The following is a 15,000-nucleotide window of genomic DNA, read 5'->3' as shown; positions in this document are numbered from 1 at the left end:
CAGGGGCGTCACTTAAGGGCAAAATCTAGTTCTGCAGGGCAAATTTTCTCTTACGGAATCTGCCTCAATAGCCAATAAGTATTCAAGATATATAAATAACTATATGAAACTAATTGTTGATGATACTTGATTTATAACATACTTGATTTATAACATTTATAACAGGCTACTTATAAAGAGCTAGTGAGCATTTTCTTTTTCGTGATTTGCAGGGCAATTTTTTTTTTTTCAGGGCAAATTTACCCGACACCCCCCCCCCCCAACTCATAACATGAAGTGACGCCCCTGGTTATATGTAATGGTAACAATAAAGAGGTGACGTCTGCCTTACGTAACAAAATAGGGAGACATATTGTTGACTAGCATGAAGGGATATCGTGTAGAACAGTACATGGAGTCACTAGGGTGAGGGTGTCGTGACATGTGGAGGATGTGAAACTTACACACACACACACACACACACACATATAAATGTATGTATATGTATATGTATATATAAACATAAATATATACATACATACATATATATGTGTGTGAGTGTGTGTATACATATTTTTTTAATAAATATAAAAATATAATATAAATACATTATATATATATATATGTGTGTGTGTATATATATACATATATGCAGACTTATATATATGCACACACACACACACGGACGCATACACACACATATATATATGTGTGTGTGTGTGTGTGTGTGTGTGTGTGTGTGTGTGTGTGTGTGTGTGTGTGTGTGTGTGTGTGTGTGTGTGTGTGTGTGTGTGTGTGTGTGTGTGTGTGTGTGTGTGTGTGTGTGTGTGTGTGCAGATGATACATATTCATATCGCGTTAAATGATAATCATGGTAACTGTTACGTCAAAACATGAATAAATCTGGATTCGCTGGGAGGAGCTGATTGTTACAGAAAACTTACGTGTTGTGATGATCAAAGAAAATGATTATAGTTTTGGGAGTAACTTACGTGTTTTTGGTTGTATTTCTCCTAAGATCACTAAATCCAGTGAACTGGTGAAATGTATTCGGTAGATTTAATTTTTCTTAACCCACATTTAACAAAACAACAAATCCGACTTCAGCGATATTTTTTGTACAAGTGCAACAAAACGTTTTACTGTATTAGCTGATGTATTGAAAGATTTCGACTATCAGATAAGATTTAATCGGACAATTATCTAACTTGATGCAATGATGATATATACATAAATATATACATACATACATATATATACATATATATGTATATATATGTATATATATGCATATATGTATATATACATATATGCATATATATATATATATATATATATATATATATATATATATATATATATATGTGTGTGTGTGTGTGTTTGTGTGTGTGTGCTTGTGTGTATGAGCACATAAACACACAGACACACAGACACAGACACACACACACACACACACACACACACACACACACACACACACACACACACACACATATATATATATATATATATATATATATATATGCATATATGTATATATACATATATGCATATATATACATATATATACATATATATGTATATATATGTATGTATGTATATATTTATGTATATATATGTGTGTGTGTATGTATGTATATATATATATATATATATATATATATATATATATATATACATGCACACACACACACACACACACACACACATATAGAGGTGTGTATGTGTGTGCGTGTGTGTATGTATATACACGTTGTGAGGGCGCGTGCCTATGTGCAACGCTGCCTTGAATTTAGAACTGTCCCTCATGCATTTGCCAACAATTTATTCATGACACTTATTTTGCAATATATGTAAGATACAAAATAAGATCTCATCGTGTATCATCTTTCCCTTTTTGTCCTTAAGTAATTATTAATATACATTACTGAAATAGTGAATTTCGTAACCGCTTCCCACGCAACGCAGTTATGAAGATACCAAACGCCGTTATTTGAAATAACTATCCGAATTTTTTTTTTTACATTTCAAATAATATTAACGAAAAATTCAAACTTCACATTTCATTAACAACTTAAAAGAGTAAACTAAAATTCTCGTCAAAACCATTACTAGCAAAGCAGAAGATATAAATAGCATGACCTGAATATTCTTTTTACTAGTTGGGGCGTTTCTCGTCACGACCTGTACAAAACACGTTTTCACTCGTCCGTTACATACCACAGGCGCTTCGTGGTATAAATGGCGAGGATTTTTAGTGAAGAACCTCAGTTGTAAAATCGAAAGGCAAAGGTAAGGAGCACTATTGCAAATTGCAAATCTTGCTTAGAATTTTTTTTATTTAAAACCGTATTGTATGTAATATTTATTCTTTTTTGTGTTCGTGAGTGACTTATTGAGTTATTGTGACTCATTGTTATAAGCAGAATAGATAATTATATGTGTTGATGTGTTCAGTTCACCGAGGTGTGCAATATTAGCATCAGAATTTTACGTATATGTCGGTGTTATATGAAGGAATTGTCCCGTGAAGGGCCTTTTAGTTACTGACTTGAGTAGAAATATTTTGTGATTATTGAAAGAAAAGTGATCTGCTACTCTTTCATTGTATTTTAAGCTTTACCGGAAAGCATCTAAATAGTATCAGTGTATGAAAAGGGTTTTAATATGTCATTCGCAGTAAATTATACGTAGTCCTATTTTTAAACACGCGCACGCTCACACACACGCACACGCACACGCACACGCACACGCACACGCACACGCACACGCACACGCACACGGACACGGGCACACACACACACACACACACACACACACACACACACACACACACACACACACACACACACACACACACACACACACACACACACACACACACAAACAAAGATATAAATACATACACACACACATACACATACATACATACGCACGTATGAATGAGCGCTCATGCACATGCATATGTGAAAGAAATTACATATATTTTTATTTATTAATTTATTTATGTATGTATGTATGTATGTGTGTATGTATGCATATATTTATATCCCCCATACAGATATTTACATATATAAATTCTATAAATGCAGATTCACGGATAAAACGCGATGTTTTTGTAATTATGAAAACGTTTACTAAGATCCGTACTGTGCAAACAAACTACAGCAAAAATATACGTACTTAAATGCTATACAGTATCTTATCATCCCTGAAAACTTCATATAAAACCAAACAGTAATCTTACGGCCTTGTAAAAGTAAAAATCGATTTTTATAAGAGAAAACAATGTATATCAGCCGCACTGTTTTGTAAGCCGGATCTACGCCAGAGATATTATATAGGAGTCGGCGCTGTTACTCGCCTCACTTGCAAGCTCGACGTCAGCGTGAAGGTATCTTCCTCCGCGTGCCCGAGGAAGCGACGACCAGCCATTCGCGGAGGGCTTTGAAAAAATAATAAGAAAAAACAAAAAGAAGACACACAACATCATTTCTTCTAAAATCTGAGGAAGTAATCGGATAAAATGGTAAGTATGGTTGAAGTGAGAAATCGATGTAGCGGCTCGAGTGACTGCCACGTGCTCGGCGGCCACGTGGGATTGTTGACTTGGCTTTGGGCTTGGCTGCTCGGATTTCGTTTTGTGGACGGGGATTTGAGTAGATTGCAGACCTCGTGGGTTAGAGTTTGAATCGCCATTGCTGTGGTAAAGTAATTTTTTTTTTTTTTTACCGGTTATGTAAATGTGAAGTTCATTTCAATCTTTGTTACTCTAGTTATTATCATCTTCAAAGGCTATTGAAATAGTTAACCTACCTGTATTGGAAAATATAACGAGGATTAAAACCATTTTGTGGGCCATGCCAAATGCACAAACAATCCATGGTGGTGATGTTGGGGTTCAAGGACAGAGCCCCTGTAAGGAAATATGGCGATCAAGGAAGGGTGTTAGTCTGTATGGCAATACGTTATTTCTTAGAGTAATGCTCCCTCAACAGATGGACAAACCCAATATCCAAATCTAACCTTTCTTACCTTTAATTGATTCCCAAGAAATGGGGAGGCAAACCCCCTGTACCTCCTCGATATTAGCACTTTGTACCAATTTATAGGAAACATAATATTAAGACCTGGTTGTGTGAGGGTGTTGTGGACTTGGGTCTCGGAGCGGTGATGTGCAGTGGATATTTTTATTTCGTACCTGTTTATTACTCCCTTATTCTCTGTAAGATGAGACCATTTCACTCTTATGTTTGTGCATCAGTTTTAGAAACCTAACTCTCTGGGGATTAAGTTAATGTTACCAAGAGTGACGCACAAAGATAAAGGGAAACGGAGACTGCCATCTTGTAAAGGATAAGAAAGGGTAATAATTAACCCAGGTACAGCTGCTGCAGCCTGATATTTACTGTGAAATGATGACAATATCTGCGATGTATCACCACTAAGTCCACAACCCCCGCACATACAGTTCTCAAAGTTATCTGTAAGTTGGCAAGTGCTAATATAGGCAGTGAATGGGGTGTGTATGTATATACAAGTTGAGGGTGCGTGCCTGTGCAATGCTGTAAGGAATTTAGAACGGTCTTCCCCTCCTGCCAAGGGACTAAATAGAAGGTAGGAGAACTTAGGGTTTCATGCAAACTCAAAAATCCAAACCTGTTTTAGGGACTTTGCCTATGGAGGGTGCATCACAAATACCTGTGGATTGTCTTCACCTCGATAGGCACAGCTAGATAGAACTTACTTTAGAGCACCAAGTGGGCTTGAGCTCTTGGTAGTAATCTACAATCTTTTGCCTTTATTTGTGGGGTTAGTTTGTCTGCAGAATATTTCTTGTAGCAATGACTGCAACTTTCGTCCTCTACAAGAAAATAATCTTTAATTTGCCCAAGCTTAGTGGGTCCATACTGTAAAGATTAACCCTTTTGTTTTTGTTGAAAGATCTATGTGAAAGAATAATTATAAGAACTGTTCAATCTGTATTGTTGTATCCAGCTGTTGTAGGGCCATTATACATAAGTATGGTAAACACAGGTTTTGTTAACTGTAGAATAGTTGTTGGATATATTATGATTTATACCTGTACTCTAACCTTTTGAAATAATCCACAGTGAAGAAAGTTGATTCCCTATATTGATTACTAACTTTAACCATGGTAATGAAAGTAACAAGTGAGGGATATATTGGGTGGAATAGATGGCAGTGACTTTATTTACTAGACTAGACTAGCAATTTCATGCTGTTGAGGCCATTATCATTGCCATGATTTTGTGATCAATACTATAGGTAGTAGGTAGCCCATTGGTGACTTTCATTAGCACTGATGCAAAGGTTTACTGTTGAATGGCCCTATTTTTGTTTATATAGTCAAAATTGTACTTGACTGTTTGATGATAATGGTTATTTTATTATTTTGAAGATGTATACTAAATTTTAGGTTAGAGCTTTGAAGTCCATATTGTTGCAGTTATAACTAGTTGTAAAGAAGTATCCCTAGACATGTACTGGTATCCTAGGGGTAATGGCAAGGTATTCTGATCTCTCTGGCAGCTTAGGTTCAAATAAGGTAGTGATTAAAGCTGTTATCTTGAATAATATCCCCATCCCTTGCTTCTTGTCATCCTGTGGGGAGACATGGACCCAATTTGGGCCCAAGCCTCTCCACAACTAATTTTGCATTGTCTTTTCTTCACCCCCTTACCTTTTCCTTTTCTTCATTTCCTTCTATCCTCTTCCTAAGATGTGAGAGCCGTTCTGAAAGGATGGAAGACTGGCTTTGTCAGTCTGAATGGCTTCATGGAGCATTAGGCATGGTGTATCCCTTATGGGGTCCCTTAAGGGTAGTCTGTTTCTTCCTACTTATTTCTGGCTCACCATGGTCAGTAATGATGAATTTTTACCATTATTAAGGGCATGAAGGCCTGCCCCATGCGTCAACTAGCCTATCTAAATTTTATTTTGGTTTCCTGACCCCTACCAACCTTTCAAGTACCTTTTCTGGCTCAGCCAAAAAGTTTAGGTTATGTGGAAGCTGTGATTGTGGCTTGACAAGGTAATGATGTTGAAACCTGCTTTTTAACATTGGCCCTCCATCACAGACTCAAGTGATGTTGGGTATAACAGACATTGTGATTGAGGAAAGCCACTCTGGGTGTTTTCTGAATATTTACCAGAAGTTGTATATTATATTTGTGCATTTGTGCAATTCATGACAGATTATTAGTAGTTTGTGTTATTTACAAACGATTAAGGTGTTTTATTTTTTAAAATTCTATAATACATGTTATTGCAAATTTGACTGGCTGTTGAAATTGAAAGGAATTTGTATTGTCAGTCCATGTAGTATAATATTGCTTTGTCTTTGTTCAGTTACTGCTTTGACCACTTTCAATTGCCTAACCTGCTTCTAAAGTAAAGAATTGATTTCACTTTTAAGCATGTGCTTTAATTGCTTTATTTTTTTAGTTTACACAGAAACCTCTGAACACATTAATAATTTTAAAACTATTAACATATCTACAAAACTTAGTCCTTGATGCACTGTCCTCCTGTACTGTGGCCAACAACCCTCTATCATATATATTTTTGAAGATAGAACTTCAACTGGTCCCTTGTATGACTAATTTGCTAAGGGGTCAATAAGTTTGTCTTGCCAGAATGTATATGATGAGGGCATGTTGGTCTGCTCAGGATGCTGATGGTACAGAGGCCTTGGTAATTGCATTGTCCCTATGGCAATAAGTTTGAGTAATTGTGATTTTGTTTTCCCTCTATGCAGATTTCTTTCTTGACACAAGTGTTTTTTTTCTCTCTCTCTCTCTCTCTCTCTCTCTCTCTCTCTCTCTCTCTCTCTCTCTCTCTCTCTCTCTCTCTCTCTCTCTCTCTCTCTCTCTCTCTCTCTCTCTCTCCTCTTATCCTCCTTATACTTAGTTTTTCACTATTTCTATGAGGTGTCTTTTTGAGATTTGCCCGAGTTGTAAGGAGGCAAGTTATTTGTGGTCTTGTTAGGTACACGCCTTTAGAGAATGAAGGTCATTAATGTCTAATAGATTAAAAGAATGATACTGAAGAAGGCAAACAAAATAGCTTTCTTTTTTGCATATTGCACATGTATTATCCAGTAACATAATAGGAGATAGGAGTAGTAATAAGAGTAATTGAAAATCAGGAGAATTAAAAGAAAAGAGTACTTTCTGAAGTACCAGGTTTCAGAAAATAAGTTTCTAACCCTTGTTAAAGAACTAATGAAAGATGAAAAATATAGAGCAATAATGAAATCTAATTACAAATATTGTAGGTTTAACAACATTGATATTTAACCCCTCCTGCCGGGTGGCATGTGCATACGTTCCATGGGGCACCGATCCCGTTTTCCAGGGGGAATGTACAGTCATGCCACGCACGCTGTGGTGCCGACTCGATCCCCCAAGCCACTATGAATACAGCCTAGGAGAAAGGGCTTTCGCATAGGGAAACCACCTGGCGGCATTGGGTTAACCAGTAGGATCAGGAATAAAGTAGTTTCACCTAGTTTCTATTTGTCTTTGTCCCAAAGAAATGGGGTGACATAAAAGAACTTGGTTATTAATATATGTGAAGATCCTGTTCCCCTAGTCTAGGAGATGGGAAGAAATAGTTCTTGTATGTTATTAGGTTTAAAATCTATATTTGAGGAAAGTGTTTTTCATATTGCAAAGGAGCTATATTAACTGTGTAATGAGAAATTTGTGTGGCAAGTTGGCCAGTGATGAGTATAAATTAGTGCACTGTGAAAACTCATTCTGGTGATCATGACACTGGGAATGTAACGAGACATCAGCTGTCCCTGGTGGGTTTAGCTTAGATTTATTAGACTAGATATGGAATAGGCTGCCAAGAATTTGTGTAGTGTACCTTTTATTCGTTATTTTGAAGAAATGCAGATGTGCAGCGACAGCTATATGTGCTTCGCAACCTTCTATAGAATTGCTTCAGTTTGGGGCAGCACTAAAAGCACCTTTACCCACACCCCACTGACTTGACCGTGCTAGAAGGTCGTAAGGAGATAATTGACATCATTACGACCTTCTAGCACGGGTTGGTTGCTGCAGGGTGTCGTCCACAACACGTTGATTCACCGAATGAAATGGAGAGATTCCAGGTTGTTTATTATCCTTCAGTGATGGAAGCTCTTTGAGCGTTTCTCAGAAGGCCCTCACGAGATGGTCTGCTTATCTTTAGTCCTGAATTGTACATTTGTGATTCTTCTATAGCATGTCTTCTTGATTTCATACTATGTTCATGCTTTATAACAAGTTGTGTAAGCTGTTTGATGTCTCCCACAAAGCAATGTTTTTGTATGTCTTCATTTTATTTCTGCTTTAAGAACCCCTAGTCAATGGGAAAAACATGTACGTTTAAAAAATACACAGATTATATTTTAAAGCAAGGGGAGCCCCGTTGCTAAATAATTAAAATGGTAAAAACATTTAAAGTTAACTTGCTTTTACCTGGAAGAATTTCTCTTTCTCTTTCTCTTTCTCTTTCTCTTTCTCTTTCTCTATCTCTATCTCTATCTCTATCTCTATCTCTATCTCTATCTCTATCTCTATCTCTATCTCTATCTCTTTCTCTTTCTCTTTCTCTTTCTCTTTCTCTTTCTCTTTCTCTTTCTCTTTCTCTTTCTCTTTCTCTTTCTCTTTCTCTTTCTCTTTCTCTTTCTCTTTCTCTTTCTCTTTCTCTTTCTCTTTCTCTTTCTCTATCTCTATCTCTATCTCTATCTCTATCTCTATCTCTATCTCTATCTCTATCTCTATCTCTATCTCTATCTCTATCTCTATCTCTATCTCTATCTCTATCTCTATCTCTATCTCTATCTCTATCTCTATCTCTATCTCTATCTCTATCTCTATCTCTATCTCTATCTCTATCTCTATCTCTATCTCTATCTCTATCTCTATCTCTATCTCTATCTCTATCTCTATCTCTATCTCTATCTCTATCTCTATCTCTATCTCTATCTCTATCTCTATCTCTATCTCTATCTCTATCTCTATCTCTATCTCTATCTCTATCTCTATCTCTATCTCTATCTCTATCTCTATCTCTATCTCTATCTCTATCTCTATCTCTATCTCTATCTCTATCTCTATCTCTATCTCTATCTCTATCTCTATCTCTATCTCTATCTCTATCTCTATCTCTATCTCTATCTCTATCTCTATCTCTATCTCTATCTCTATCTCTATCTCTATCTCTATCTCTATCTCTATCTCTATCTCTATCTCTATCTCTATCTCTATCTCTATCTCTATCTCTATCTCTATCTCTATCTCTATCTCTATCTCTATCTCTCTCTCTATCTCTATCTCTATCTCTATCTCTATCTCTATCTCTATCTCTATCTCTATCTCTATCTCTTTCTCTTTCTCTTTCTCTTTCTCTTTCTCTTTCTCTTTCTCTTTCTCTTTCTCTTTCTCTCTCTCTATCTCTATCTCTATCTCTATCTCTATCTCTATCTCTATCTCTATCTCTATCTCTATCTCTATCTCTATCTCTATCTCTATCTCTATCTCTATCTCTATCTCTATCTCTATCTCTATCTCTATCTCTATCTCTATCTCTATCTCTATCTCTATCTCTATCTCTATCTCTATCTCTATCTCTATCTCTATCTCTATCTCTATCTCTATCTCTATCTCTATCTCTATCTCTATCTCTATCTCTATCTCTATCTCTATCTCTATCTCTATCTCTATCTCTATCTCTATCTCTATCTCTATCTCTATCTCTATCTCTATCTCTATCTCTATCTCTATCTCTATCTCTATCTCTATCTCTATCTCTATCTCTATCTCTATCTCTATCTCTATCTCTATCTCTATCTCTATCTCTATCTCTATCTCTATCTCTATCTCTATCTCTATCTCTATCTCTATCTCTATCTCTATCTCTATCTCTATCTCTATCTCTATCTCTATCTCTATCTCTATCTCTATCTCTATCTCTATCTCTATCTCTATCTCTATCTCTATCTCTATCTCTATCTCTATCTCTATCTCTATCTCTATCTCTATCTCTATCTCTATCTCTATCTCTATCTCTATCTCTATCTCTATCTCTATCTCTATCTCTTTCTCTATCTCTTTCTCTATCTCTTTCTCTATCTCTATCTCTATCTCTATCTCTATCTCTATCTCTATCTCTATCTCTATCTCTATCTCTATCTCTATCTCTATCTCTATCTCTATCTCTATCTCTTTCTCTTTCTCTTTCTCTTTCTCTTTCTCTTTCTCTTTCTCTTTCTCTTTCTCTTTCTCTTTCTCTTTCTCTTTCTCTTTCTCTTTCTCTTTCTCTTTCTCTTTCTCTTTCTCTTTCTCTTTCTCTTTCTCTTTCTCTTTCTCTTTCTCTTTCTCTTTCTCTTTCTCTTTCTCTTTCTCTTTCTCTTTCTCTTTCTCTCTCTCTATCTCTATCTCTATCTCTATCTCTATCTCTATCTCTATCTCTATCTCTATCTCTATCTCTATCTCTATCTCTATCTCTATCTCTATCTCTATCTCTATCTCTATCTCTATCTCTATCTCTATCTCTATCTCTATCTCTATCTCTATCTCTATCTCTATCTCTATCTCTATCTCTATCTCTATCTCTATCTCTATCTCTATCTCTATCTCTATCTCTATCTCTATCTCTATCTCTATCTCTATCTCTATCTCTATCTCTATCTCTTTCTCTTTCTCTTTCTCTTTCTCTTTCTCTTTCTCTTTCTCTTTCTCTATCTCTATCTCTATCTCTATCTCTATCTCTATCTCTATCTCTATCTCTATCTCTATCTCTATCTCTATCTCTATCTCTATCTCTATCTCTATCTCTATCTCTATCTCTATCTCTATCTCTATCTCTATCTCTATCTCTATCTCTATCTCTATCTCTATCTCTATCTCTATCTCTATCTCTATCTCTATCTCTATCTCTATCTCTATCTCTATCTCTATCTCTATCTCTATCTCTATCTCTATCTCTATCTCTATCTCTATCTCTATCTCTATCTCTATCTCTATCTCTATCTCTATCTCTATCTCTATCTCTATCTCTATCTCTATCTCTATCTCTATCTCTATCTCTATCTCTATCTCTATCTCTATCTCTATCTCTATCTCTATCTCTATCTCTATCTCTATCTCTATCTCTATCTCTATCTCTATCTCTATCTCTATCTCTATCTCTATCTCTATCTCTATCTCTATCTCTATCTCTATCTCTATCTCTATCTCTATCTCTATCTCTATCTCTATCTCTATCTCTATCTCTATCTCTATCTCTATCTCTATCTCTATCTCTATCTCTATCTCTATCTCTATCTCTATCTCTATCTCTATCTCTATCTCTATCTCTATCTCTATCTCTATCTCTATCTCTATCTCTATCTCTATCTCTATCTCTATCTCTATCTCTATCTCTATCTCTATCTCTATCTCTATCTCTATCTCTATCTCTATCTCTATCTCTATCTCTATCTCTATCTCTATCTCTATCTCTATCTCTATCTCTATCTCTATCTCTATCTCTATCTCTATCTCTATCTCTATCTCTATCTCTATCTCTATCTCTATCTCTATCTCTATCTCTATCTCTATCTCTATCTCTATCTCTATCTCTATCTCTATCTCTATCTCTATCTCTATCTCTATCTCTATCTCTATCTCTATCTCTATCTCTATCTCTATCTCTATCTCTATCTCTATCTCTATCTCTATCTCTATCTCTATCTCTATCTCTATCTCTATCTCTATCTCTATCTCTATCTCTATCTCTATCTCTATCTCTATCTCTATCTCTATCTCTATCTCTATCTCTATCTCTATCTCTATCTCTATCTCTATCTCTATCTCTATCTCTATCTCTATCTCTATCTCTATCTCTATCTCTATCTCTATCTCTATCTCTATCTCTATCTCTATCTCTATCTCTATCTCTATCTCTATCTCTATCTCTATCTCTATCTCTATCTCTATCTCTATCTCTATCTCTATCTCTATCTCTATCTCTATCTCTATCTCTATCTCTATCTCTATCTCTATCTCTATCTCTATCTCTATCTCTATCTCTATCTCTATCTCTATCTCTATCTCTATCTCTATCTCTATCTCTATCTCTATCTCTATCTCTATCTCTATCTCTATCTCTATCTCTATCTCTATCTCTATCTCTATCTCTATCTCTATCTCTATCTCTATCTCTATCTCTATCTCTATCTCTATCTCTATCTCTATCTCTATCTCTATCTCTATCTCTATCTCTATCTCTATCTCTATCTCTATCTCTATCTCTATCTCTATCTCTATCTCTATCTCTATCTCTATCTCTATCTCTATCTCTATCTCTATCTCTATCTCTATCTCTATCTCTATCTCTATCTCTATCTCTATCTCTATCTCTATCTCTATCTCTATCTCTATCTCTATCTCTATCTCTATCTCTATCTCTATCTCTATCTCTATCTCTATCTCTATCTCTATCTCTATCTCTATCTCTATCTCTATCTCTATCTCTATCTCTATCTCTATCTCTATCTCTATCTCTATCTCTATCTCTATCTCTATCTCTATCTCTATCTCTATCTCTATCTCTATCTCTATCTCTATCTCTATCTCTATCTCTATCTCTATCTCTATCTCTATCTCTATCTCTATCTCTATCTCTATCTCTATCTCTATCTCTATCTCTATCTCTATCTCTATCTCTATCTCTATCTCTATCTCTATCTCTATCTCTATCTCTATCTCTATCTCTATCTCTATCTCTATCTCTATCTCTATCTCTATCTCTATCTCTATCTCTATCTCTATCTCTATCTCTATCTCTATCTCTATCTCTATCTCTATCTCTATCTCTATCTCTATCTCTATCTCTATCTCTATCTCTATCTCTATCTCTATCTCTATCTCTATCTCTATCTCTATCTCTATCTCTATCTCTATCTCTATCTCTATCTCTATCTCTATCTCTATCTCTATCTCTATCTCTATCTCTATCTCTATCTCTATCTCTATCTCTATCTCTATCTCTATCTCTATCTCTATCTCTATCTCTATCTCTATCTCTATCTCTATCTCTATCTCTATCTCTATCTCTATCTCTATCTCTATCTCTATCTCTATCTCTATCTCTATCTCTATCTCTATCTCTATCTCTATCTCTATCTCTATCTCTATCTCTATCTCTATCTCTATCTCTATCTCTATCTCTATCTCTATCTCTATCTCTATCTCTATCTCTATCTCTATCTCTATCTCTATCTCTATCTCTATCTCTATCTCTATCTCTATCTCTATCTCTATCTCTATCTCTATCTCTATCTCTATCTCTATCTCTATCTCTATCTCTATCTCTATCTCTATCTCTATCTCTATCTCTATCTCTATCTCTATCTCTATCTCTATCTCTATCTCTATCTCTATCTCTATCTCTATCTCTATCTCTATCTCTATCTCTATCTCTATCTCTATCTCTATCTCTATCTCTATCTCTATCTCTATCTCTATCTCTATCTCTATCTCTATCTCTATCTCTATCTCTATCTCTATCTCTATCTCTATCTCTATCTCTATCTCTATCTCTATCTCTATCTCTATCTCTATCTCTATCTCTATCTCTATCTCTATCTCTATCTCTATCTCTATCTCTATCTCTATCTCTATCTCTATCTCTATCTCTATCTCTATCTCTATCTCTATCTCTATCTCTATCTCTATCTCTATCTCTATCTCTATCTCTATCTCTATCTCTATCTCTATCTCTATCTCTATCTCTATCTCTATCTCTATCTCTATCTCTATCTCTATCTCTATCTCTATCTCTATCTCTATCTCTATCTCTATCTCTATCTCTATCTCTATCTCTATCTCTATCTCTATCTCTATCTCTATCTCTATCTCTATCTCTATCTCTATCTCTATCTCTATCTCTATCTCTATCTCTATCTCTATCTCTATCTCTATCTCTATCTCTATCTCTATCTCTATCTCTTTCTCTATCTCTATCTCTATCTCTTTCTCTATCTCTATCTCTATCTCTATCTCTATCTCTATCTCTATCTCTATCTCTATCTCTTTCTCTTTCTCTTTCTCTTTCTCTTTCTCTTTCTCTTTCTCTTTCTCTTTCTCTTTCTCTTTCTCTTTCTCTTTCTCTTTCTCTTTCTCTTTCTCTTTCTCTTTCTCTCTCTCTATCTCTATCTCTATCTCTATCTCTATCTCTATCTCTATCTCTATCTCTATCTCTATCTCTATCTCTTTCTCTTTCTCTTTCTCTTTCTCTCTCTCTCTCTCTCGTAATTATTATCACCATCAAAATCATAATTATCATCATCATTTTCCTCCTCCTCCTCCTCACTTTCTTTCCCTCTCCCTCGCACACGCAACCCTATCCTCACCTCAGTGTAGACTCCGGGCACATTGGGACGAGCGCAGCCAATACCCCATGACACAATGCCGGCCAAATAGTAGCGGTTGTCAGCTCCACGGCAGGCGAAGGGACCACCAGAATCACCCTGTAAAAAATAAATAAATCAATAAACAGGTAAAATACGCGTGAAAGGAATAATGCATCGCATGAAGTGTTTAACATACAAACGTTAAAATATATAAGAAACTCATACATTCGTAACTCTTCGTTTAATTTTAATTTTCCAGTCAATTCAGCTTTACATCATTTCGTAATGTAAGGATCCTCACAGTTATTACATTCATCGATTTTTATAACAAGCTAATGTCCAGACAAAACAACAAACTTACATTAACTTACCCTAATAAAACAATCAAACAAACAAACAAAAAAAGTAAAAAAAGGAAAAAGGAAAAACAAATTCCGTGTTATTGCTTACCTGACAGGCGTCCTTCCCTCCGAATTCATGTCCTGCGCACATCATGGAGTCCACAACAGGTCCTGTGTACCCAATGACCCTGTAGGAATCCTCGCACTCCTTGTCACTGATGATGGGCACGATCACCTTCTGCAGGAGGTCGGCCGACTTGCCCCCTT

General features: G+C 35.7%; 1 protein-coding gene across 1 annotated transcript in view; it reads right to left on the bottom strand.

Moving 5' to 3' along the window:
• Positions 1-5,475: 5,475 nt before the first annotated feature.
• Positions 5,476-15,000, bottom strand: part of LOC125044042 (trypsin-1-like) — a 28,940-nt gene continuing 19,415 nt past the window's right edge. The window contains exons 6-8 of the mRNA XM_047640486.1: positions 14,843-15,000; positions 14,276-14,509; positions 5,476-5,604 (exon numbers count right to left, since the gene is read on the bottom strand). The exon at positions 14,843-15,000 is cut by the window's right edge and continues 36 nt beyond it. Coding sequence (XP_047496442.1) covers positions 5,476-5,604; positions 14,276-14,509; positions 14,843-15,000 — 521 coding nt within the window. The remainder of the gene's footprint in view (positions 5,605-14,275; positions 14,510-14,842) is intronic.

This window comes from Penaeus chinensis, chromosome 35 (assembly GCF_019202785.1).
Source record: "Penaeus chinensis breed Huanghai No. 1 chromosome 35, ASM1920278v2, whole genome shotgun sequence".
Taxonomy (NCBI): Eukaryota; Metazoa; Arthropoda; class Malacostraca; order Decapoda; family Penaeidae; genus Penaeus; species Penaeus chinensis.
Note: the sequence above shows the minus strand (reverse complement) of the source record. Positions and strands in the feature narration are given on the sequence as shown.